The sequence below is a fragment of the Balaenoptera ricei genome, chromosome 16 (genome assembly GCF_028023285.1).
Source record: "Balaenoptera ricei isolate mBalRic1 chromosome 16, mBalRic1.hap2, whole genome shotgun sequence".
NCBI classification, from domain to species: Eukaryota; Metazoa; Chordata; class Mammalia; order Artiodactyla; family Balaenopteridae; genus Balaenoptera; species Balaenoptera ricei.
The window spans coordinates 30,203,744-30,229,468 of NC_082654.1; the positions used below are offsets into that span (position 1 = coordinate 30,203,744).

A 25,725-nucleotide genomic window follows, 5' to 3' on the forward strand; every position below is an offset into this window, starting at 1 on the left:
TAGAATAAACCAAAGAAGGGTTCTTTTAAAATAACTCCTGCACTCCAGTCTGTATTGAACACTTGCTACGTGCCAAGCATCTTGCCAGATATTCACATTTGTATTATCGTATTAAATTCCAAAGGTTCTATGGTATCACACGTATAGGCAAGTAGCAACATTAATAATGTAAAGATTTTTACATTTGGAAAGAACCCTTAGAGATCTTTGGCCTGGTGTCCTATATAACACAGAAATGCCCTTTACAATCTCCCTGACAGTCATGAACCTCTACTTGAATATCGCACTCCCTCTCATGGCATCTCTTACACTGTGGGTCATTTCTGACCTAGTAGAGCATTGTCTTTTATGACTGATTTAGGATAAAAGGTAGATACTCATACCAACACTAGCAGGTGCTTTTCTGCTTTCTGTTCTAGAGCCAACAAATTAGGACACTGGCAGCATAGCAGTTCTCACCCTAAGTCTTCTTATTCAGAGAACGAGTAAGTTTTGACTAGGAAACCTTTTTCTAAACCATTCTGCTAACACAATGTATGTTTCTGGGAGGAGCTGAGGTCCTTAGCCAAGTTCAGAACCAACTGGAGCCTGGTGGATACTGAAGCAAAATTGAGCCTTTTGGGGTTCAAGTTCGTTTATTATTGGCAAAGCACAACTTGCTGTTTCTCAGAAGAAGTTTTTTTAAAGACTCATAAAAAGGTTCCTGAGGCTTCTTGGACATCAAATAGCTCTTACAAAACAATATTTTGATGAGTTAAGTGTAAATGAATCAGAAACATGTGGATTAAATTTCCCTTAAAATACACAGGGGCTTTGAAATTAGGGAAAAAGATGTTTGGCAAAACATAGCCTGACTTACCGAACCCAAGAACTTTGAATTAGATTTGGAGACAATGGACCAACACAGTTTCCAAACACATAGACTTTCACTGGAAATGGCCACGGATTTCAAAGCATCACCCTCCCTTCCCTTTCCTAGTCTCCCAGCTTCACCAGAGACACTTCTAGAACAGGGAGTGTTTTTCATCTGTAAGTCAAGATGCCCCTCCCCATAGGACACCCTCGCCTCTTCTATCCAAGATACTCCAGTCCCCGTCCCCGCTCCTGACTCACTTCCTCCCCCTCCCACATGGCAACACAGGGATGGCAGGCAGCAAAAGAACAGCAGAAAGATGAACTCCAGATACATGCATTCTCTGCTGGTGACAAAGTCTCACCATGAGGGAGACATGGAACAAGACAGATGTTCTACCAGACAGAAGGGGCATTAACTACGAGAAGCAAAAGCCCCCTGGACTTGATGACATCAGAAGGTCGGCACTTGCCTCCAGTCCACACCTTCAGTAAGACCCCATTTCCTTAGGGAACAGATAGTCCTCCAAGATTATTTTTCTGTCGGCAGAGAATGTACATTCTTCAGGAATCTGGATTCTCAACATAGTACTTTCAGGTTGGTGCTCCATTCCCCAGCCAAGGATGTGTCTTCACAGCCAAAGGCCTCTGCTTAATGTCCTTGCCCATCAGCCAAGCAGGGAAAGGGGTGGCCGAGGGGGTCTTCAATGCCAGTTCCTACCTGAGGAGGCTCCGTGAGCTCTGTGAGAGCCTCTGCAAGTTTGGTGTCTGGGCTGGCTTTCAGTACTGGCTTGTCTCCCCCAGTGGAACTGTGTAAATGGAAATCAGACCACCGCCAAGCAGCTTGAAAAGATAGCTTTCCCTGAATCAATGGTGTGATTTCAGGTCTCCCTCCCACCCACCACTTCCCCACATCCCTCCCTTCTCCTCTGCAATCTCTAAGGGCTCATTCTGCCCCAGCTCTGCAGAGGAGAAACTCCTAAATGCAAACACGCAGCTCTGTCCGCCTCTGCTGCTAGCCTTTGAGAAGGTTGTTTGATGGGAGTTAGCAGAAGGCTTTACCACAGTGTGTGAAAATTGGTACTCACGCATGCCTGCTTTTGCTCACACGCTGAAGCCTGCAGTGCCTGTAGTTAATGATGTCTTCCTCAGTTTTGCACACAGCTAAGCTAAGCTTAAAGCCCACCTATGGAATATAGTTGGTGTTCTTTAATGTTGGTAAATGCTAACATCGGCTAGCAGCATCTTTCTTCAGATCTCTGATGACACAAGTCTGCGCAAATAAATTGGCATTCTCTTCTGACCTAACTCATTGGCTCCAAAAGCTAGTTCACATGCTTCAGGGGATTGAGAAGAAGGACCAGAGGAGGAGGGACCAAATAGAAGAGTCATTTAATAATTTATCAGAATATCAATTCAGGTATCCAAAAAACCTTGAATGCAATAATGTACCCTCCTACAGATGCAAGAAAACTCATTGGACACACAGCCGAAAGGGTATACTCTGGGAATTCTTCTCATAACCTTAATGGATTGCTCTAGGCAAGTGGTTCCCAAACCAAACTCATCTGCCAAATATCCTGGAAAGATTTTTTTTTAATATCGATTCCCAGACCCCAATCACAAATGGATTAAATGAGACCTGGAAACTGTATTCTGTATTTTTTTTTAATCCAAGTGATCACAATGACTGGCCCTTGGTCACTCAACTCTTAATTAGCACATTTAGAGGCATAGATGAGTGACTCAGAGGCTGAGGTGTGCTGTTTCTGCAGAGAATGATATTTTCCTGTGAGCACAGTTGACTTAGAGTTGCTCTGAACTTCTCCTTTGAAAGCAGGACGGGGCCATTTTTTCTGTTTCCTCTCGTTAACCCATCCAGATGGGGCCCTAAGGGACCCCTTAGAAACAAAGTCTTTTTTCCTACAGGAGAGAAGGAAATCATTATAGTCTTGTTGATACATGCTAAAAGGCTCTTGCATGTAGGCATGTAGTTCTCTCAGGCTCCTGAACGTCCTGTGCTGGTTTAAAAGGATTCCAAAACAGTGAATAGTTATATAATCATGGGGTAGGTAAAGCAGCAAAAGTAGAAATCAAAAAGGTCAATAAATTTGACTGCCTAGAAGTTTTGAACTTTTATACATCAGAATACAATGCAAACAAACTGAATCAGTCAAAGAAAACTGGGAAAAATTTTGCAGTATACATGCAAACAAAGGATCACTATCTTAAGTAAATAGTTTTTATACATCAATAGAAAAATGGGCAAAGGGCATGAACAGTCAGTTTACAAAAGAAGAAATGAAATGGCAAAGAGGCAAATGAAAAAAAATACTGTGCCTCAGTGTGAATTTTTTAAAAATACAAATTAATACGACATTAAAATCCCATTATCACCTCTCAGGTTGAGAAAGATATTGTAAAAGGTTAATATCCAATGTTCTTAGGGGTATGAGGATATGGGTGCTCTCATACATAGGTGATCAGAGCAAACTGATACAAGCTTTCTAGATAACATCAATATTATCAAAATGTGTATATTAGTCAGGATAGATGAGGTTATGCTCTGATAACGAAGGACCTCCAAATCTCCATGGCTTTCAATAAGAAAATGTATTTCTCTTTCACTACTTGTCTGTCATGGCTCAGCTGTAGCTCTGCTCCACATCGTCCTCATCCCAGGATGCAGATCAATAGAGCAGCCTCTGTCAAGAACATTGTCAGTCTTCTGGCAGAGGGAAAAGAGACATGGCAAAATATGGGCTGCTTACTAAAGCCTCTGCCCCAGAGGTTTTTAACACGTCCACCCATCCTGCATTGACCAAAGCCAATCGTGTGATCACTCCAGTGTTCAACAGAGCAGGGACAAAAAAATCTTCCCACAGAGAGTGGCACCAACTGGGTATGAACCAGAAGATCTGGTGAGGAATCATACACTGCATTCCCTTTGACCTAGTGTTTCCAACTTCCAGCACTTTATCCATCAGAAATAATCATGAAGTGCAAAAAGTTTATATAAATGAAGTCCTGCATCACATAATTTATAATGGCAAAAAATTAAAAACAACATAAGTCCCCAAAGGAGGAGCCTAGTTAAATAAATTTCTATGATTGAAGAACTTAATATTCTTTTATAAGTGAAGAATATATAATAACAATAACATGGCAGCAGGTTTAAGATGTTCACAAACTAAAAAAACTGGTGAACAATGTGATCCCAATTATGTAAAAACTGAGAAATATATATGTATGTGTCAAAGAACTCAGTAAATATTTGTTGAATTAATAAACTAAAAAATACTGGAAGGGTGTCTACCAAAATGGTATCATATCTTAAGACACTTGGATTATGGGGGATTTTTCTTTTTCTTCTTTGTGTTTCTCTATATTTTTCCTTTTTTTTTTCCAATCAGCATATTTTACTTCCATATTCAGAAAAAGATATTTTGTTTTCTAAAATTATTGCAATACATTTAAACAAAAACAAAAGGGGTGTGCTGGGAAGTGGGTATCTTCTTTGCAGGACACCACAGTAACAAGGCCTTCCTGTCTTTGAAGGGCTAGGATGGCCAAGAACCATAAAATAAGTGCCCTTTCCTGGGGTAGTCCTATTTCGTGAAGCCTATAAATGATCTAGAAGCATCTAACAGACCACTGTGTTTCCATCTTTCCCTCTCTCTCTCTCTCTCTGGATATCAGCCACAACTATGTTCGAGGGTCCATTACACTTTTTATCATCAACTTGCACCGATCAAGAAAGAAAATTAAGTTGGCTGGGACTCTCAGGGACAAGCTTGTGCACCAGTACCTACTGCAGCCCTATGGACAGGAGGGCCTGAAGTCCAAGTAAGTGCCGAGCCGGAAATAGCTTAGGAGCGAGTGCAGCAGGAGCTGGGTGTGGAGGGAGCTGGAGTGCCGCTTTGCTGAGGGCACCAAGGCTGCTGCTAATTCACTCAGGGACTGCTTACTCCCTTTAGGACCCTGGTCAAGCCCCTCCCTGTCTCTAGGCTTAGAGTCCCCAACCATGAAGTCAAACGATGGACAAAATATATCTCAACAAGGGCACTCTTGGATTCTGGACCACAGGATTCTTCATTATGCAGGATGATCACAGTTTAAGCTATTTAGCATCCTTGGTCCCTACCCATTAAATGCTAATAGCCCCCCAGTCATGTGACAACCAAAAACAGTGGTAGTTAAGAACCACATCCATTCCAGCTGTAACATTCTGTAATGCTGTAACTCCCTGTTTGTCTCCATCTACAAACCTTGTGGGGCTTAAAGGAAGGAGCGCTGGACAAAGGATCAGAAGTTCAGAGATCAGGAGTCAGTTCTAATGAATTAAAAATTTGGATTTAATTAAAATATTTAATTTGGGGTTAATTTGGATTAATTTTTAATTTAATAAAAAATAAATGTAAATAAAACCCTGGAGAAATAAATAAAATAAAATCACTGTAAGAATAAAAAAAGAGTCAGTTCTGCCCCTAACTTTATAGCTTTGGGCACATCACCTCTCTGGAACTCAGTTTCCTTATCTGAATATTAGGAGAGAAATTATATTCTGGGGGCTCTGTAGTCTCTTCAAACTCTGTAAGTGTATGATTCTGTGATACTCTACCTCCCTCAGTCTCTTCTAGAGACTTGGCAACACAGAAAGCAGCTCTCAGCCACCCCATCCTGGAGGAAGACCTCCCAGGAAGGGTATGGGATGCTGTACAAACTGGGAGCGCTCCCATTCCATTTTTAATGTTTACCAAGTTTAACAAAGCTATAAACTTGGAGCAGGTGGCTTGTGTTCCCACAGCTGCCCACAACTATTTGCGCTATAATTGTTTGCTGTTTCACTGCAACCTTGGTGGCTTGCATTTGGTTTCCAACTGTATGCAATGGGAACAAAACACAATCTGGGAAGTCACTTAGTGAGCCTCTTTAGCCCACGCTAGATCTGTATTCAGTCTTGTTTCACATACTGGCTCTTTTTTCTGGCTATAAGTACATTGCTCCCACTTTTCTTTCCCCTCAATCCTATCTATCCCAGCAGAACTCCCGTGAGCATTTTATCCCCTCTCTCCATTTCCCAGTAGTTCATGACTGGTGTGCTGAGTTCCTGGTCTTCATTCTAGGCAGGAGACTCGGTTCTGGTTCACTAAATAACCTGGGCAAATCCTTTAATCCTAACCCCTAGGCCTCAGTTTCCTCATCTGCAAAATTCAAGAGTTGCTATATATTTGGTAAGGTCCCTTCCGGCTCTAAAATTCTCATCCTGGTCTGATCTTCTGAGGCCCGTATGTTTAAGTCTCCCACTGCCATTCAGTAATGACTCCCAAAGTCACGTCTGGCAAAGGGACTGACTCCTCAGCAGTGACTGTGACAGCTCAGGGTCCTCTAGAGCCCAAGATATTAGGAGCTGAGCCTGCCCAACGTCAGGAAGACCACGTGTGCCACGTGGCAGGAACCGACCAAATGCCTTAGTCTAACAGGCTGAGGTGTCAGTCCCAGCTCTACCACTTGCTGGCTGTGTCCTGAGGCAAGTTACATCATCTCTATGAGCCTCAGTTTCTTCAACTGTAAAACTTCTCCTGTGAAGAGAAGTAAATGAAGTCATCTACGTAAAGTTCCTGACACATAGTAAATGCTCAGTAAATGCCCATTGCCTTCCTTTTCCTCAACTCAGAACTCTAGCTGGTTGGGGATGAAGAGGGGAACAACTGCTCTAAGAATGTTCTTCAAAAGTGGCATCTTCTCAGACTTTTAAGATAATGTGTGGATAAGACATTTGTTAAGATTATGATAAGAAGACATAAGAACTGCATAAATGCAAAACCATGAAATGTGAGGAAATGATGGTCCAGGGTGGCACCATTTTATGAGCTTGTTTCTCCATCAACCAAGGGCACAGGCCTCTAACCCTATTTACCCAACTCTATGTCCCTGCCTCCAGGATCACAGCTCTGATATTTGAACCTGGCCACACCTTGGCCCCTGTCCTGCTTATACGTGTTCTTTAGAGTGACTGAAGTGACTCTCACTGGCTTACCGATATGCTGCATTTCCAATTATGCTCTCATGCATCTAACCTTGTCACCATCTTGGTGAGGAGCTATGTTCTGGCTTTGTTGACAACATCAGAGAAGGACAGGGAAAAAGAGAATTTCATTCCACAGGGGTCCTGAAGAGGAATTTGGTAACACCCACTGAAATCATATAGCAATGTGATGCAATTAGAAGAGGAGGGAGCTGGAACCCGGAAGCCTGGATATGAATCCAGCTGCTACCATTTACCTGTGTGACCTCAGCTCCCTTACCTGTCAAGTGGGGTTATTGTGAGAATCAAATTAGAGCATATGGGTGAAATGAAGCCTTCTACAAATGAAAATTTCACACATCCATGCATACACATACATATAGAAGTATAAATACAGACACACACATATGATTTTACATATATTGTATTAAAGAGAGTTTTGGATTAGAAGTCAACAGAACTGGATTCCAGCCCTATTCCTGCCAGTACTTCACTGTGGAACTCTGGGCCCTTCACTCACTTCTCCAAGCCTGCTCCTCTTCCTGTGAACTACTGCTGATTCCACACCTCTCTCGTTCTAGAGAGAACGTGCTGAGCCGTCTCTGACCGTAAGCTGCCGCACAGGGGCTGCCGTGCACGTGCTCAGTGGCACATCCCACTCTCCCGCTCAGTAACTGCCAGTAAGAGCAGGAGCCCTCCATGGTTCTGGGATGGGGGTCTCACAGGAAGAGTGTGGTTTTGGTGCAGCAGAATCTGCAGGAAAGGATGAAAGGAAGTGCTAGGAAGTGATTTCAGCCTTTGGTGTCTCCTTCTCTCTTTTATAAACCTCTGGGGCCAGATTCTGTGTTCTGTGCCTGCTAATTCCTTGCTGTAGCCTGAAGCCATGTCAGTTCAGAAGAGGATGGAAAGCTCTGGGAACCTGTAACTGCTTCTGTCTTTAGGAACCAGGAAGAGGCTATAAAGCAGATCAGTGTGCCATTCAAGCCACCAGGTGGGCCTTTTGGCCTGGGGTTTTAAGATTAGGGAGATACCAGCAAAATTTTTGATGGGTAGAGAACATGGGGTAATTCTCTTTCTCTTAGAATTGCCATCAGGGTTGGAAGTAGTTCAGATCTCTGAAAGGGTAGCTGCACGTGAACTTGGGGCTCAGGGATGTTAGGTATTGTACAGGAAGCACCTTTGAGGCCACTCATCAGGCATAGTCCAGACATCCAGGTCCACAGTGAAGGTTCCTGTTTCTGATATCAGTGAGTGAACCAGTCATAAGACCCACCACTCAAGTGTCAACTCTTTATGTAAGAGATAGTTCTCACTCTGGGAACCAGACAGAAGGTGGGTGCCCTATACCCTATGGGACAGAAGAAGGGAAACTTTTAGAAAACTGCAGTGTGTACCAGAGAAGGGTATTCTGTGTCTGGAATATATATTCTTCAAAGATGGCTGAAGAAAATGGGGAGATTTAATTTAGACAAGAAAAATAAGGTAAGTTGTCAGGACTTTCTTCAGATATTCAAAGGGCTGCTAAGTGAAAGAAAACAGATTTGGCCCAGGATCCTCTAAAATGTCAGAAACCGGGACTACAATTTAAAAGAGAAAGATTCCACCACAAAACGAGCTCATTTTCCAAAGGCATGCCTGGCTTAACTGAGGACAGGACAGGCTTTCTCAGGAGGTAGACTATTAATCAAGGAATGAGTGGCCATGGCCACCTCAGAGGTGCTCTAAGATTCCTTACTCAGTGGGAGGTTGAGGTGAAAGATTACTGCTTCCCATCAAACTCTGAAATTCTATTATTCTCTTCCATTTCCCTCCCCCCACACCCACTTCACTTTTGGAGCCTATTGTCTCTATGGTCACCAGAAAAGTAGCTTCTTCAAGCCACCAAAAAGCCACACAAAGAAACTGGTGCTACAAGAGAAAGTGGTAGTTATACCAGGCTAGTTCTCTTCCAAAAAATCTCCAGCTGTAGGTCCCTCCCCTGTCATTTTCACTGCTTTCTCACCTTTCTGGGGGAAACACTAACCATTCACACCTAAGACAGTAATATTTCCCCTTCTAGGTAAGTCTAAGAGCACCTTTGGGGCAGCTCTACCGTCTACGAGAGAATCTGCCCAATGCCTCACGTGATGACAAATCAATGAACATTGTCCTTTAGGGAATCATCTCTACCCAAGACATAAATATCTCCAATGTCTTTCAGCAAACAGAGAAGCAACATAAAGTTGGGTCAAACAAGGCAATTTACATCAAAAAACAGGAAGACTCACTTTGTAGGGGAAAGTCAAACCAGAAGCAGGTGTCTCATCAGATCCCAGCATTCTTCCCTATGTGTCATATTCAATTCCATTTGGAGGGGAAACGATCCAAAAATTGGAAAAGAAGGAAACAACTTTCATCACACTGGCTCTTCTATTCTGATGCACTGATGCATCCTGGGGTGGAATAATGCTTTGAGGAGGTCTGGTTCACTCCCCTGCCCTCAGACAGTCTGTGGCTAGGACATCTGGACCAGAAGATGCTCTATATCTAAAGACCTCTAGGGAAGGAGTGCCCACAGTTTCAATCCTGTCTGAACATTTAATTTTATAGGAACGCTGGGGCCGACCGTGCCTGTGGCTGGGACTTTATATATAATAAACAGCACCATGAAGCATTTTAGAGTTGAAGAAACTGAATTTTAGGGCACTAAGTGACTCATTCAAGAGTCACACAACTATTAAGTGACAGAGCTAGAAAGTACCTAGCATCCAGTTCTCCTGACCCCGAGTCCACTGCACTTTCTTCAACACTGTGCTACCCTAAGAGTCCAGTAATGTAAAATTATAATGATATTGAAAAATATACGTTATGTATAGCCGAGCTCTGTCATGATACTGTCTGAGTTCATTTCATCTTAGGCTTAAGAATACAATGTATTATGTATTCATGATACATTATGAATATATTTGAAAAGTATTAGGTGACCCACCAGTTTTCTCTCCTTTAGGCTAACTCATCCCTTTTCCATTAACTTTTCTTCACAAGTCCTAATTTCAGATCCTCTGTAAAAGTTCTTCTTTGAGCTGCTTCTAAGATTCCATTTCCCAATCACAGAATTTTAGGGAAAACCATTTTTTTTCTCAGCAAAATCAGGGAATTCCCTTCTGTTTCTTCTATGCTCTTCTCAAACAAAAGGATTACTAAATACCAGGAGTGCCTGTAAGTTGGTTTAACTTGAGGTCTCTAAAAATCAATCTCAGCATTTTGTATTCTGACACCATGCACACAGACACTGCCAGATCCCCTAAACCTAATGGAGCCCACCCTCAGAGGGAAAGATGCTGTCATGGGAGGATTCCCAGGGAAACTGGAGAGTATGTATCTTCATCCATTCATCAACTTGATTGAGATCCTACTTTGTGCCAGACATAACTCTTCCTCTTCAGTACTCTAACTTTCAGTGGCAATTAATCTGGCTAAATTCTTAATGAATCGTGGTCCCATAATTAATAAGAACTCGGGAAACCCAAGTAGACAAATTAGGAAAAAAGTCTGAACATAAAGTTTAATGTGATGTTTCAGATCAGAATGTCTCTTGATTGTCCTAATGCCAGGCCACGTCATCACCTGACCTTCAAGAGCTATTTAATAGGCATGTTTGGAGGGGAAAGGGATTCTGAGTTCTCTGCCCTCAAAAAGTTCATCTCTATTATTAGAAGCAAAAAAACAAACAGGAAGCAGACTGTGGGTGGTGCCATGAGAGAGGTGCAAAATATTTCTGCTTTGGGGCTAATAGGTTTCATATTAAATGTTTAAATTTCATATCTGCATGAGCCTCTCCTTCAGCTGCCATGATTTTAGCTGAAAGAACTTCAAGCCTCCTATAAACCAAGAATCTTATTGCCTGTTCTGTGAAGAAATGAACATCTTTTTCTTCTTTCTCTGTGTACTGCTTGTTTTTTCCATCTCTCTGGGATATAACTTTTGCTTTGATTTCAGCCTCATTAAATCCTATATCAAAGGAAAACATTGGCATCTAACTGCATGCCTTTAGAGAGGTGTCATTTGATGTTAGCCAAACAGATAGGTTCTGAAAATACTGAAGTAACTCCCAGGTGCTAAGACTTTAAAAATATCTTCATGTCCCTGTTGGAACAGACCACATTACGATACTTCATCTCCAGATTCAGAGCTTGGCTAGTATGAAAAGTCCTGAGGGCTGAACTGGCTACCACCTGACCCACCACAGATATTGGGAAGCATCACATTTATTTTGGGACATGGACAGATCTGGTAAAAGGAGCTTTAGGAAAAGCCTTAACCTTAAGAATTCTATACCAAGAATTCTCACTCAGAAACAAAACCTGAAGACCTGTCTTCTGGGACTGAAGGGGCCATTACTCCATATATCTCAGCAGATTCAAGACATCTAAGTGTTCAAGTTCTATACTGCTGATATTAGTTGGTACTTGGAGTTTTTGAACTCTGGTCGACCAGATGTACTCCCTGCAGGTTTCCATTATCCTCACTTGTCTGGGATCATTTAAATTAGTTTCTTCTTAAAATAAACCACTCTATAAAAGTTCTAAAGTTATTAAAAGATGACTTTATAGAGGAAAATTTTGGAAGTACTCTTAGAGATCAAGAAGTTTCTTCTATAACATCCCTGACAAAAAGCCCGTCAGCTTCTGTTTGATAAGACTCTTCATCTCATGAGTTGGCCCACTTTAGGACTAGACAGGTCTTATTGTAGGAAAGATCCTCCTTACTTGTGGCCAAAGGGTGTTTTCTTCCCATTTCTATCCTTGCTTTAGAAAAATTAAGCAGAGTAAATCTATACCGTCCTTGTAACAATTTTCCAATATGTGTTCCCTTAGAGTTCTAGTCTCCAAGCTAAACACTCTCACCTTCTTCAGCCATTCCTCAAATAGCAGGTTCCCTGATCACTCACTGTCTGTTCACCTTGGAATCCATTGAGTTATATAAACTTATCTCACATGATTAACTGTTCAATTTTCTTACCTCAGACAAGCTTAGCTGTGGAGGTCTGAGAAGGACTAGGAAATGTGAACATTTTGTTCTTACAATTTACCTCAGCAACACAACAGTAATATTTTAAAATCTTTTCCAACCTCATAATGAATAACAGTATTATTATGTTAAGTTGTATTCTTTAAGTATTAGTGAGGTTGAAATTTTTGCATCTATTAGCATTTTATTGCTTTTGTGAGTTTTCTACATCCCCTTTGTTTATTTTTCTATTGGGCTGTTATCCACTTTATTAATGATTTGTAAGTTTTTTCTAATATAAGGCAATTTCCCCTTTGCTACCTATCACATGTGTTGAAATATTTTCCTCAGCATTTTATTTGCTATTTTTCCAACTATTTCATTTTTAGGGTATTATCTTGACATACAGAAGTGTTCCCTTTTTATACAGTTAAATCTATCTTTTGCTTTGTGGTTCCTTCTTTCCATTTATATGGTTGTCTACTTATATTCCTGAAATCAGATAAATACATATCTTTATTTTCTCCTAGTTTCTTTTTTGTTTCATTTGTTATATTCATTTCTTTAATGCGTTTGGAATTTGCTTTGATGTTCTGTAAGAGGTAGGGAACATCAATAGTGCTTTTTAAGCTGAGAGTGTGTGAGGAAACCTGTTAACCTCTGCAGGGCTTCAGATGCCATTTTTAAAATGTCAGAAAAAAAGATGATGGAGACCTCTTTTTCCTGGAGGAAAAGGCCCTGCTGTTGCACATGTAACCACATCACCTGCAGGCCTTTTGAAAGGCCACTCAGAGCCCCTCAGAGGAACAGAGGAGCCGCAGAGGCTGGGAGCAAGGAGAGGCAAGAGAGATGCCTGGGATTGGGGAGATTTACGAAATGGTCGAAGGCGAACAGGAAGGTGGTACTTCTAACCAGCAAAGTTCAAGTTAGTGTTCCAGTTCAGAAAGTCTGAAATAGATGCTGTGAAAGTATAAATATAAATATATATGACTATATGTATTTATAAGAATTCTTATACTTAAGGCTCAGAGTCAGTCTGTAGAAAAAATAAGGAGAAGTAAAAGTGTAGAGAAATAAGCCTTCCAATTTTTACTCATTGTACGCTTACTCAACAAGACTTAGAGGAGTTTGGATTCTTTTCACTCTTGTGCTCATTTGAGGGTTTTGGGTGGCTCCTAAAGAGATAGTAGCTATAAGCAATGCATACAGCATTATCTAAGTAACTAATTATATACATACCTGGAAAATATAGTGAGGATACTGAATGATATATTTAACCCCCTTAGTGCCTTCTGCCTGAAGAGAGCTTGAACTGCTCTTTGTCTGTGTCTGTGACACAGCCCAAGACTTGAGAGGAATCTAAATGACTTTAGCGACCTTGCCTTTCAAGAAATGCACACTTTTTCTTCTCAGTGCTAAAGAAATACAGAGTTTTTTATCTGTGCAAATGCTCCATTGGATTTGGTTCTGAATTCCTGCTGTAAAGTGCCACACACACACTTCCCTGGTACATATTGAGGAGCTCATCCAACTCACCAGAGTACTCACTACAGGGAAAACATTAAATGCAGCAGTTCTGCAGAAATAGCAGAAGTGCTCACTCTACACTATTCAACAGAAAATTTGCCTTTGAAAAGCTCACATCTTTTTTTTAGTTTAAAAAACGTGGCCTCTTACATGGTACTCCAAAAGAGTAAGGAAAGACCTGTTTATTCAAAATAAATTCAGAACGTAATGGTTAGAAAGCTATTTGGTTCCCCCCACCCCCGCCCCACCTACCACATATTCCCACTCTTCCGTCATCAGCTCCTGGTGATCAACCATGGCTGCACTTTGAATTACCTGGGGATCTTTAAAAACCCCAGTGCCCAAGCCGCACCCCAGACCAATTACATCAAAGTCTCTGGGCTGGGACCCAGACACCAGTATTTTTTAAAGCTCCCCAGGTGATTCAAATATGTGGCCAAAGTTGAGAACTATTGTCCCTCTAGAAAATGCTGGAACAAGATTCCAGCTGATTTGCATCTTTGATTTCACCCAGATTCTATTCTTCATTCAGGCACTAAGCCATTTTGCCAAAGGTGCGAACATGCCAGGAGCCCCTGGGAGTTCTCTATGACTAAGTGGAAAGATGTGTACGGTTCCCAAAGGTTTTACTGTTTGTTTTGTTTTAACTCCATTAGTAATGTACAGATCTCTGTGCAGATTAGAGGACTATAAAATGCTTTTATATTTTACAGTGACCTGACATCTTAAACCAAGATGTTTAGGAATCCAGCATTCTCACTGTTATTTTCTGAGAGATTTCATTTGCTCTCAGAATACATTTTCTTCCAGATCACTCCCAGCAGCTGGAATCTCTCTGCATAGCTGTCCATCAATACTGTGGTGTCTCCACCCCAGCTCCACTCACTTGGGGACCCTCGTTGCAAGCAGAGATTTCCATTCTGTTCCAGATGACCCAGATGAAATCCTGGTAAATGAGCACTTTAGAGTAAAGCTAACACGTTTCTGGGCAGTTGATTCTAAACTGAGGGGCAGGGAAGCAGAATACATAGGCAGTTCTGGTGGGCAGAGAAGAAATGGTCCTTGTCTTCTCCTTTCTCCACATCCTCCAGAGGCTGTGGTTTAGGTGATGGACAAACATAAGCCTCAGGGAACTGAAAAGTCCTAATCCACCTCATCCCTATAGCAGGGCCAGGGCCTTGAATCAGTATTTCTTTGGCTGCCAAGCATCGGGAACCCACAACAGGATGTGGTTCATTCAGACAAGGGGTTGGAGCACCAAACTGTGGACCAGCTGCCAAACACCAGCAATCACTTGACAGCCTATCCTCCTCCCCACTCACCTTCTCTAGAACAACTCAGAGTCACCACACTCTTTGTACTCTGACATCTGTGGACCCTGGAGCAGAACCTGTGCCACCGGGACATCTTATTTTTCCCTTTTGAGGGTACACCAGTGCACCTGATGTTATAGGGAACACTGTCAAAATCTGATCAAACTGAGCTATTTATCCCTTTGGTTTAACATATTTGAATAGGTTGCCAGGAAGCCGTGACCTTACAGTAATGGAACTCATTTTGGACATGACTAATGGACTCTATTTCATACCCTCACATATGGAAAACCTGTCTGTACACACACACGCCTGCCCTTTTACCTGACTCTCTTGATCTCACCTGTAGACTGCCTGTAATAAAGAGAATGCCTCTGATCCTCTACTGCCCCTTCCAGCTCCACACAATTAGGACTGGGGAACCTAGTCCCTCCCCACACAGGATACTTTAAGACAAGACCGACCACAGAGGGTAAATGTAGGAGAATGCATGTGTAAGGAAGGGAGAGATGAATTCTAACCTGGGAATCTGGGAAATCCTCAGGGCTGAGGACCATTGAGCAGGAGCTGTAAGGCTGAGCCATACATCTAGGAAATGCTGGAGGGAAGGCGATTCCAGGCAATGGAATGAGCTTACTAAAGGTTTAGAAGTACCAATGTTCAAGGGCCATTTTGTTTGGGGCCATAGCATATCGTCTCATGTGACTGGAATAGAGGATGCTTTATGAGGTGAGGGGAGAGGCCATAAAAATACATTCGTGCCAGAATGCAGAAGGCCTTGAAATCCAGGCCATGAAGTTTGATTTTCTTTCTCTCTCTCCCCTTGTGTAATGTGTTAATTATAGTGCCTCTGACCACACATTTGCATATTTCTGTGTTTTCTGTCATAGTGGGTAAGGACTACATCTGTTATAATTGAATTTGTACAACACAAAGAACAGTAGGACTGTGAATAATGCCCCTTTCATACCATTTGTGGATGTCGGTGATCATGGCACCAAGTCTTTACAATGGGAGGGAACAGAGTTAACCACATGGTAAAGTCTCCATGATTTTAATAGCTGGTTCCTATTGTGGTTTGAGTGTGATATGCCTATGACATGGAGCTTTGAGATGGTCACAGAATCAAACTGTCTTCCCAAAGTGCCCCCAGATGACTGCCTCATCTGTTGGAAGTTAACAATATCAGTGTAAATGCAGGTTCCTTAGCTGGGCTCTCACCTTGTTTGCCAAGTGTGCTGTTATTTTAAACCACTAGAAGCAGATGGTAGGATCCCATGATGGCATAAGCCATTATTACACAGACTTGGATAGAACACAGATCAAATCATGACCCCCAAACCTAACTGCAAACAGGAAAAGCTTACATCCCTAACAACTTGCCTAAAACTCCCCAGCTCTGCTTGCATAAAGGAGTCCTAGTTCAGTGATACAGAAGCTAGATTGAAACTCCTCATTATTTCAATATGCTCTCAAAGAACAGGACATAGGGCAAATGATCTTATCAGCCTCAAATTGTCTAAGTGGCCAGGAACTTCATATAAAATGCAGGCTTTTCAAGGGGTAAGGGGAAAAGGAAGCGTTCACCTCCATTTTTCACTTCGTCTCCTCTCTTTAACAACAGCAGAGTAAGGGATTGGAGTGTCCAACCAACCACATGAGAACCCCTGGAGAGGTTGACTGAGTGGAACCCGACAAGCATTAATTTGAACTATTATCATGCGCAAGAAGGCACTAAACCACGTGCCACTGAAAATTTAGAAATGAGAACAATTAGCCTAGCAGGAGAACAATCCCCTAACACATAGGAGAAAGCTTCAGGACACACTTGGGAGGAAGTAGTCCTCCCAATGACCCCTCAGGAGTAGGAGCTCCCCTGAGAGGGTCATGAGCATCCTACAGCTTTTGCTTCAGCTGGGCAAGTGGGGACGAGCCAGCTGCGGCCACCTCTGAGCAGCCCTCCTCAGCGGCTAGCATCACTCACGGCCATTTCAAAGGAACCTCCTCTCTCCAGATGCACAGCCTCTCCCGGAGCAGGGAAATGGAGCAAGGCCCCTCCGTCCTCAAACCCGGCCGGGCTCCCTCCCGGCTCTAGCCTGCCCCTGAGCTGGAGAAGGGCAGGGCAGCTGCACACACCAGCTTCCTAACTCAGCGAGGGGGCCTCCAGGGGCAGCTGGGCCTCGGGGGCCTGTAAAGCGCACACAGGTGCGGCTGGCGGGAGGGCGGGGCACCGGGACCCACCAGGCAGGAGAGCCAGGCGCCGAGTCGCGCGGCGGCGCCCGCCCCCTGCACGCCAGCCGGGAAGCCGCACCCCCGGCAGGAATGGCAGCCCGGCCTCGCATGGTTCCTTAATATTAGCCACATTGCGGGGGCGCGGGGGTGCCGAGTGCACCGCAACGAAGTTTCTGTCGGGACTGGAGTGATCCTGCGGTTTGTTGCTCCAGGAGGCCAAGGGCCGCGCACGTCTCCGGGCCTCGCCGGGACCGGAGAGCAGGCTGGAGGGGCAGAGGCAGGAGCTCCGCTTCTGGGGAACCGGCGCGCGCGCTCTCAGCACCGTTGTGAAGAGCAAGGGGGCCCTCTAGTGGCGCGCGGGGAAGCACGCTGGCACCGGAGTCGAAGCCAGGAGGTGGTGCGGGTTACTGAGCAGCAAAGGGAGCTGATACTCTCCCCGCCCCACACTACTCAGATTATTATACCTTCTCCCTTCTCTCCTCCTTCCTCCCTCTCTTCTGTTCCCACTCCTGCTTTCCCTCCCTCCCTCCCTCCCTCTCTCGCATTTAACAATCCAGAAACCCAGACCAGAGCCAACTGTGACATGTCTAGGCCTGCACACGTCATGCTCAGATGTGGGCTCTAACTCAAGTCTGTCCTCCTACCGCGGTGTCTTTTCCTTCCAGATTGTAGTTCGTCTGCCCATGTATTTATATCCCATCCTTCTTTTACTGAGCACCTGCTCTATATGGGGTAGTGGACAGGAGAGCACAAGATGAGCAGGGCGGACACATGGTGCTCCTGACCAGGGGAGGGGCTGGCAAGCAGTCAGCGATCCCAATGCTGTGACGAATGCAGAGACAGGAGAAGTACTGGGTGACAGGGAGTGCTTTGCAGGCACCTGACCTGAAGGACAGGTAGGAGTTAGCAGGGCAAAGGAGGCTGGAAGCAGGGATGGAGTACGGAGAAGGTTCCAAGAAGAGTGACAACATGTACAAAAACAGAGAGGTTGTGACTGGAGAAAGCGCAACACAGAACGCAAGGAGGTGGGAGGTGGTGGGGAGCTGCAATGGGCAGCAGCTACAGGGGCCTCTACGGGCTGCAGATGGAGGTAAATGGCCTCGCTCACGGGGTCCTGTAAGGACTTTGGAGAATGTTCTAAGATCAGCAGGAAGCTACTGAGCATTTAGACAGGTGAATGTCATGATCAGATTTCTATCTGCACAGGATCACTCTGAATTTGGCATTAAACTCTGCTTCAGGCTAGCTATTAGGTTGTTGGCAGCCAACCTGAAAAATGTAGGAGCCAGAAAGAATCTTAGGGTTCATCTAGTCTGTCATACAGATGGGGAAACCCAAGCTCACAGAAGGCAAATCACTTTCTCAAAATGGCTGAGGTAGAACTAGTTATCTCTAAGTCCCATTCAAGGCCCTAAATATGCCAGCAGAAACCAGATACTAGCTCCCCAGGCTGTTCCTGATAATATGCGGGCTTCCCTTGCCTCTGCTCCCACAAAAGTCCAGCCAGGGCCGGGCCAGAGACCAGCAAAGCATCTTCAAGACTGGCAAAGAGCATGCTCACTAGACTTGCTTCCCTGAGACCTCAGAACAGCTGAAAGCTTGCTTCAGTATCCATGGCTAGCAAGAACCATAATAAGCCATGAAGACCAGAGATTGTAGACGGGTGGTGGGGGAAGGAGGGTGACCCAGCCAAGGGGATCCCACAGAGACCTGGGAAGCAGAGGGCTTGACTCCAAATTGAGACGCTGAATCCCATTTCAAATAGCATGCAAAGAAAACAAGTTTAGGAACAAAGCAATTCAGACCCTGAAAAAACAGATGGTGATAAAAACTCAGTTGTCCTAATATTTGGATAATTTAAAAGCCCTCAGCAGCTAGGGAATTAAGAGAAATAGCTCAACATAGACTGGATCATTTAGCATTTGGTTTGTAAAGTCACAGGCCAGGAAGGAGGTCCCAGAATGTGATGAAAATATGATAAGAAAGGTTTTCAAAGAAAGAAACATGATCCTAGTGAGTGCCATCTGGAATTGGGGAACAACATGAAATAGTAGAAACAGGTATCAGGAGGCCTGAATCCAAGACAGAGCTTAGCCACCTATTAGGTATGTGACCTTGCCCAGGCCACCTAACCTCTCTGACCTCATCTCAATAGTGAAGTTACAAAAATAATAATAATAATACTTGCCTATGTACCTCACAGGGCTCTTTTAGCAGTCACAAGGGAGGCCAAATAGGACTATGGTGAGGGGCTGCAGGGCAAATCTCAGCTCTACCACTTACCAGCTATGTGACTTAGGTGACTCTTAGACCCCTCTAAACTTTGATGTCTTCATCTGTAGGGATGCTAACACCTGCCTCAGCTGGTAGTTGTGAGGACTAAATGTGATAGAATAAATCACAGCATCCTGCCTTTTGCCTAGACAGTGCTCAGTAATCAGTGATTTTTATCATTAACATGCTATGTTTGCAAACTTACAAGTTGTTCAATGCATAGGAGTGGAAGATAATTGTAATATTTAGTGTGATATGACTTAACTGGGTAATAGGATAAATATTAAAATTAAAATGTAAGCAGGAAAAATAGAATGGAGGTGGTAAAGCACACTGTCCATCGTTACAGTGACGGAACTTTGTAGATAAGGATGTATGAGGACTTAAGTTCTCACAAAATTAACTCATGTTGGCTTAGCTAAGAGGTGGTCATATAGACCTTTTTTAAGGATGAAAAAACGCTATCAATGATCAATGGCCACGTGTCCAGTTGGGATAAGGTATCTAGTGAGTGACTGTGAAAATCAGCGATAATTCAGGTCTTATCTAACATCTCCAGGGCCACTGAGAGCAAGAGTAATTGGTACATTAATGAAATCTGTAAAGACACTCAGCAAACCTCCAGGGAGCCTCTTTAGAGCTGGAGAAACTCAGTCCAGGAATACCAGAAATAATGTGAAAGCGCCTCAAAAGTCCATTCACTTGTTCAGAAAATATTCCATCCCAATTCTATGGCACTCGGTTAGGCACTGAGTATTTAGGGATGAAAGGCACTATACCTTTCCTCACCAAGCTCACAGCCCAGTGAGAGGCAGAGTGGGTAAGTCCCTACAATTCAGTGAGGTGGTTATATGTAAGCTTTGGGTACAAGAGAGTCCAGAGTTGGGGCTCCTAACCCAGGGGTCAAAGAAGGTTCCCCGGAGGGGGCAACACGAGAGCAGGCTCTGCAGGGACCCAGGGCGGTTAGTCCCGCAGAGGAGGAGGACTGGCTGTGCTCCAGGTGGAGGGAGCACCACACACAACAGCCCCAAGTGGAGCTACAAGTCATTTACTCTGGTCACGCTGGCGCAAAGGTGCCCTCAGGTTCCAAGCTTCCTTTGTAATGGCAACAAATGTCACAGCCCTCCCACACTGCAGTAATTGTCCCTTTAAAAACCTCTCGCTCGAAGAAAGCACATGATGCCCCCTTCCTCCCAAAAAATCTGTTAGGAATTTTATAACAGTTTTAAATGAACTTGTGTCTTATTAATCCCAAGTGTCTACAGGCATTAACATTTGAAAAATATTTACTTTTTTAAAAAATGAACTGGTGTATTTTATTCCCATCAGGATCTACTGACATTTTCATTTGAGAAAGATCTACCTCATTTATGGGCAAAATTTAACTGTTTTTCATTGGGAACAATCTGTTCATGATATACTGATGATGTCCTTACAATGACTGCCTACTCAGCCCAAGCCCACCCCCAGAGGTCTGTGATCCACAGGCAGCACTGGAGTAAGGGGCACTGGCAGCATCTGAGACAGGGAGGTGGCCGGGGCTTGGCTTCATCATCTGGATTAAGGTGGAAGGGATGGTGCTGTTGGAGAGTTTGAAGCAGGGACAGCAGCAGATGGCTCTGTCAGCAATGCGGCCAGCACAGGAGAGGCAGGCAAGGCCAGGGGCAAGGAGATAGGTCACAGGGCAAACTCTGAACTAAAATAATAGCAGCGAAGGGAGAGAAAGAAGCAGACCTGAAAAATATTTAAAGGTAGAATTGGTTGGATTTAGCGACTCCATACCTGGGACCTGGGGGAGAAGATCCAGATGACCGCAGCTTTCTGGCTTAGGTAATCTTATAGATGGTGGTACCAGCCCAAAGATAAAAAGGCAGAGAAAAGGACAGAGTTTGAGAGGAAGATCTTGACTTTGGACACATGGCTATGAAGTTCCTGTGGAACAGCCAAGTGGAGATATATAAATTAGAAGAAGGATTCAGCCTTGAGATACAGGTTTGGGAAGCATCGACATGCAGATAGTAATTAAAGTCCTGGGTGTTGGTAACAGCACCCAGCTGGAGTATGTAGTGTGAGAAGCAAAGAGGTCCCGGGACCAAGCACCAGCAACCCCAGCATCTGAGAGGCAGGCATAAGGGAACAGTCCCCCAAAAAGGAAACAACATGCAGAAATGAAGGAGGAAAACGGAGGGAAAGAGAGACAGAGACAGAGACAGAGAGAGAGAGAGAGAGAGAACACTACCACAGGAGCCAAGGGAAGAGAGGGCTTTAGGAAAGGAGCCATGAAACTCGTCAGTGCCGCAGTACAAGGACCAAGAAGTTTACCTACCCAGAATGACAATGAAAAGAGTAACAACAAAAAACACCATCTCCCACTTACATGGCTCACTATGCTTTCCAAGCACTTTCACATTTTTTATTTCATTTCGTTCGTACTACATCCTATATAGCCTATATTCTCACAGAGGCAAAACTGAGGGAAGTGAGGTAAAGAGAGTTGCCAGAGCCATCTAGGAAGTTAGTGGCCAGCTCCTGGAATTAGAGATCAGTCCACAATCTCGATCATGCTCCCTGGTTCCAACCACACCTGAGTCAGCTTTTTAACCAACCAATAAGGAAATCAGAATGGAGCCTGTTGCAGAATAACCACTCATTATTAGTATGGAAATGAAAAGGCTTACTTCTCACACTTTGTTTTGACTTCCTAGAACCCAGAGATGGCAATACTTTGGGATCATCTGAATCTAAGAGAGTGTTGCCTAACTCCTCAGGGGGAGGGCTTGCACCTAACTCCATATATAGGAGGGACCACTGAAGGTTTTCAAGTGATGGCAATTTGAGTATGCTTTGGAAAGATTAATTAGTATTATTGAACTAGTATTTGATAGTACATATGTCTGGTTGTTGGATATTCACACCACCTAGAACCAAATAATAAAAATACACTGTGAAGACCTGTCCTGGCTTTTTTTGCACCTGAACCCCCTCTCCTCACCCTGCCCTTCACTCCAATGAGTACGCTGTATTCACCAGAGAGGGTCGCAGAAGGTTCTTGCATGTTTGGTGAGGTCAACACTGACCTTTAGGTCTCAATTCTCACACCTCCACATCTTCCAGAGGCAGGCCTGGCTCTCTACCCAGGAGCCCCCTGCTTGTTCATTCATTCCTCAGTCATACCAACAAGAGAGGGGGGCTGCCCCCTGGCCTGTCAGATCTGGACTGGTCCAAACTGATCCACGTTGGGCCGGGCCTGGAGCTGTCTCTCTGCCCAGCTCTCCCCTGGGAGCAATTTACATTGCACTTATCTCTGGGGGTTCATGGCTCTACTGAGCAAGGGGTCTAATGATCTCTCTCTAAACCTGTCATTCATAGCACAGAAGGAACACTAAACCAAGACCTCTATATCAATTTCTAACAGTTTATTCTCTTCACAGCTCAGATGATACCACTGCAATGTTATCACATTGGAGGCTGGGCAAGGCCCAGAAATAGTCATCACTGTAATGCTGATTTTCCAGAGTGACTTACAGCCTTATTTCCAGCTAGTGGCCTGGTTCTGGCCTTTTCTACTGACCCATAAAACTGAGCTTCAGTCTGGGTACTTGGCTGTCCGAGTCACTCCCCCGTCAGAAACAGCTGGGAGACTGTCTGGGTTCTGCACCGCAGGCCTAGGATGGGTGATGAGCCATTCCCCTTTGCTCTCTAAGTCCTTCTCAGGGCTGAAAATGACTGATACACAGGAAGGATAAAAGCAAGCGAACTGAGATCACAAATGCCTGCTTTATCACCTACTTCTTTGTGTCTCTAAGATGTAAACATTTATTAAATATTAGATATGGAAACTCATGCTCAGATTAGAGAAAGAAAGGTTGTTACATAAGTCTCTGTCCTCCTCCAGAACTGCCCTAGACAAGTGACACAATGTCAGTTCTCTCATCTCTCAACTAAACTAATGAAAGATGCCAGTTAAATAGGAATTTCTGAAGTCACCTTAAGCCTATGCATTATTCCACACGTTAGGTAGAAGAAAATTCTTTAGGTAGAAGACTCAAACTGAACTGCTATTATGATTTAAAGAAAAAAAAATAGACATGAGACACTTTTCAGCTTCTGCCTCAGAGACATTTAACTTGTCAAAACAAATGATGTATCTCTGGAACTAGACTACCTGTGTTCAAATCCTGGCTCCCAGGACTACAAGCTGTATAGCCTTGGGCAGGTCATCTAAGCACCCTAGGTAGAATGGGACAAGGACGGTTTCTTCCTCAGAGCATTGCTGGGATGTTCGAGTGTGTTATCAAAGCACCCAGCTGAGAGCCTGGGCAGAGTAAGTATCAGTCAGTGATAGCCAGCCAGGCACGGTCAGCAGACGGGGGCAATCTGAGGCTGCCCAGGCTTTGCTGCGATGGCTTCCTTTCAATGCAATAATGAGTCCCATGCTGTTTTTCCTCACTGTAGGTCAGTGCAGCTGAACGGCCAGCCCTTAGTGATGGTGGACGATGGGACCCTCCCAGAACTGAAGCCCCGCCCCCTGCGGGTCGGCCGGACATTGGTCATCCCTCCAGTCACCATGGGCTTTTATGTGGTCAAGAATGTCAACGCTTTGGCCTGCCGCTACCGATAAACCCCCTCACACTCACAAGTCACCAGCAGGCCTGCTGGACTGCTTTCCACTCTTCTGCCCTAATGGTATCAGTATTTTTCAGGCATCTTCTGAGCAACAAACCAGTCTCTGCCGCCCCATCCTGCTGGAATCAACACTAACTTGCTCTCCAAAGAGACAAATACCCTAGCATGAGCTTAGCCTAGGTAGGTCACTTCTACCCCAAAGGAAAATGTAGACCTCATAAGCATGAAGGTATGTGTGTAGAGCTGTATGCACCCTTGTACATGCCCCATGAGAACAAGCTGACAGTGCACTTCCAGGACAAATGAAATAGCTCCCCACAATCCTGGTCACATAGCAAAATAACTACAGACCTTAGCCTGTGGCTGCTGCCCTCGGCAGACGATGAGGAAGGAAAAAAACCCGGTGGACATTTAAGAGCCCAATCCCCCCTAACTCCTTTCCTTTGTCTGTTCCCTGCTGTTGCCCTGGGTTTCATATCACCTCTCCTCCCAGAGGGGAGCAAGTGGGTGAGTCAGTGCCGGCCTGCTGGGCAAGCTGTTAATGTAATTTCCTGGCTGATGTATGAGTGTGTGCATCTGGGTTTCTGACAGTGGCATCAATCACTAGCTATTCCTCTGGGAAGCGGGTGCTTCAAAAGTAAAATTGCAGTCATACTCCAGATTTTGTAAGAAGGTTCTATTCCTCTGTGAATCCAGCTTCCCCCAGGGTTGGAATGGAAGTCAGGTGACAGTGTTCACTGAGTGGACAGCAATGTATTAGGCAGCACAGGAAGCAGTCATCATCTGTCATGTGGCTGCGAGGGAGGGAGCTTTAGTACAGAGAAAGCACACCCAACCACCAAACACGGACACACACACACACACACACACACACACACGTGTCCCTCGACTGAACAAAGCAAATAATTAGACCTACCTCAATTTTGAGAGAATATTAAGGGCTTGATAGGGTAAGCCCTTAATGGTTTGGTTGACCAAAACCATTTTAAAAAAAGGTATAAATCAAAGGTCATCACAACTGTAAGACACAACTGAATCTAACCTTTCTGCTTCTTCCCAAGTATCTGAGTGCTCTCAATGGCTTGTACTAGGCAGAAATCTAATGTGCTCATGAAAGATGACCAGGTCCGTGCTCTCCCAGACCAGCTTATCTGAGCATAGAACTAAGCTTTCAGTTCGCCACGTTGGGGAAGGGGGATCTGGAGACTGAGGTCTGATGGGGAAACTGTGGAATGGGAGGTGGGAGGCCCCCGAGTTGGGCAGGGGGGAGTGGAGTGGTTTAAAGTTCACGATGAGGACTCTCTGCATGATTCAAGAGGTTTGTGTGGGTCTTTGCAAACAAGCTGCAACTGAAATGACTTTCTTTTCTGTGGATATGATTTTCTTTTGCAGGATAAATGGCACAAAGGATGCTTTTTTTTAAGGAGGAGATATTAAACAATGTCACAGGGTTCCAGTAGAGAGAGATACAACTTCTGCTGATGTGAAAGGTTAGAAATGGAGGAGAGGGGCAAGGTGGCTGAGGCCAGAGGCCAGGGAGACTGCCTAAGGAGGAGTTAAGGAGCAGGGCCAGGTCTGCAGAGTGAGTGATAAGGAAGATTAGACGGGAGCAGGGAGGGACTCAGCGTGCAGAACTGGGAATTTGGGAGAGGGAAACCAACAGGCTCATTTCACACGACAGGAAGAGAGTGGAGTCAGTTTTGACCTAAGCTTCTTATTAGGTAGAGGAGGAACAGCACCAGGAGGTGTGGAGTGGGAAAGGGGGGAGACCGAGGACCGGGCTGGCCTCGCTCAGTGGTGGCTCAGCCTGGAAGCAGCTGCAGAGAGAGCAGCAGACCCTGGCACATCCCCGCAAGGCTGCCCAGAGGGGGCCTCGTCTCCGGA

General features: G+C 44.5%; 1 protein-coding gene across 3 annotated transcripts in view; it reads left to right on the plus strand.

Annotated features, from left to right (window-relative positions):
• HPSE2 (heparanase 2 (inactive)) overlaps positions 1-24,819 on the plus strand; it is a 614,901-nt gene extending 590,082 nt beyond the window's left edge. For 2 of the 3 annotated variants that reach the window (XM_059899970.1, XM_059899971.1), the window contains exons 11-12: positions 4,552-4,698; positions 23,671-24,819. In XM_059899970.1, coding sequence (XP_059755953.1) covers positions 4,552-4,698; positions 23,671-23,836 — 313 coding nt within the window. In that variant the 3' untranslated portion in view covers positions 23,837-24,819. The remainder of the gene's footprint in view (positions 1-4,551; positions 4,699-23,670) is intronic. The other variant, XM_059899972.1, reaches the window with a different exon arrangement.
• Positions 24,820-25,725: the final 906 nt, after the last annotated feature.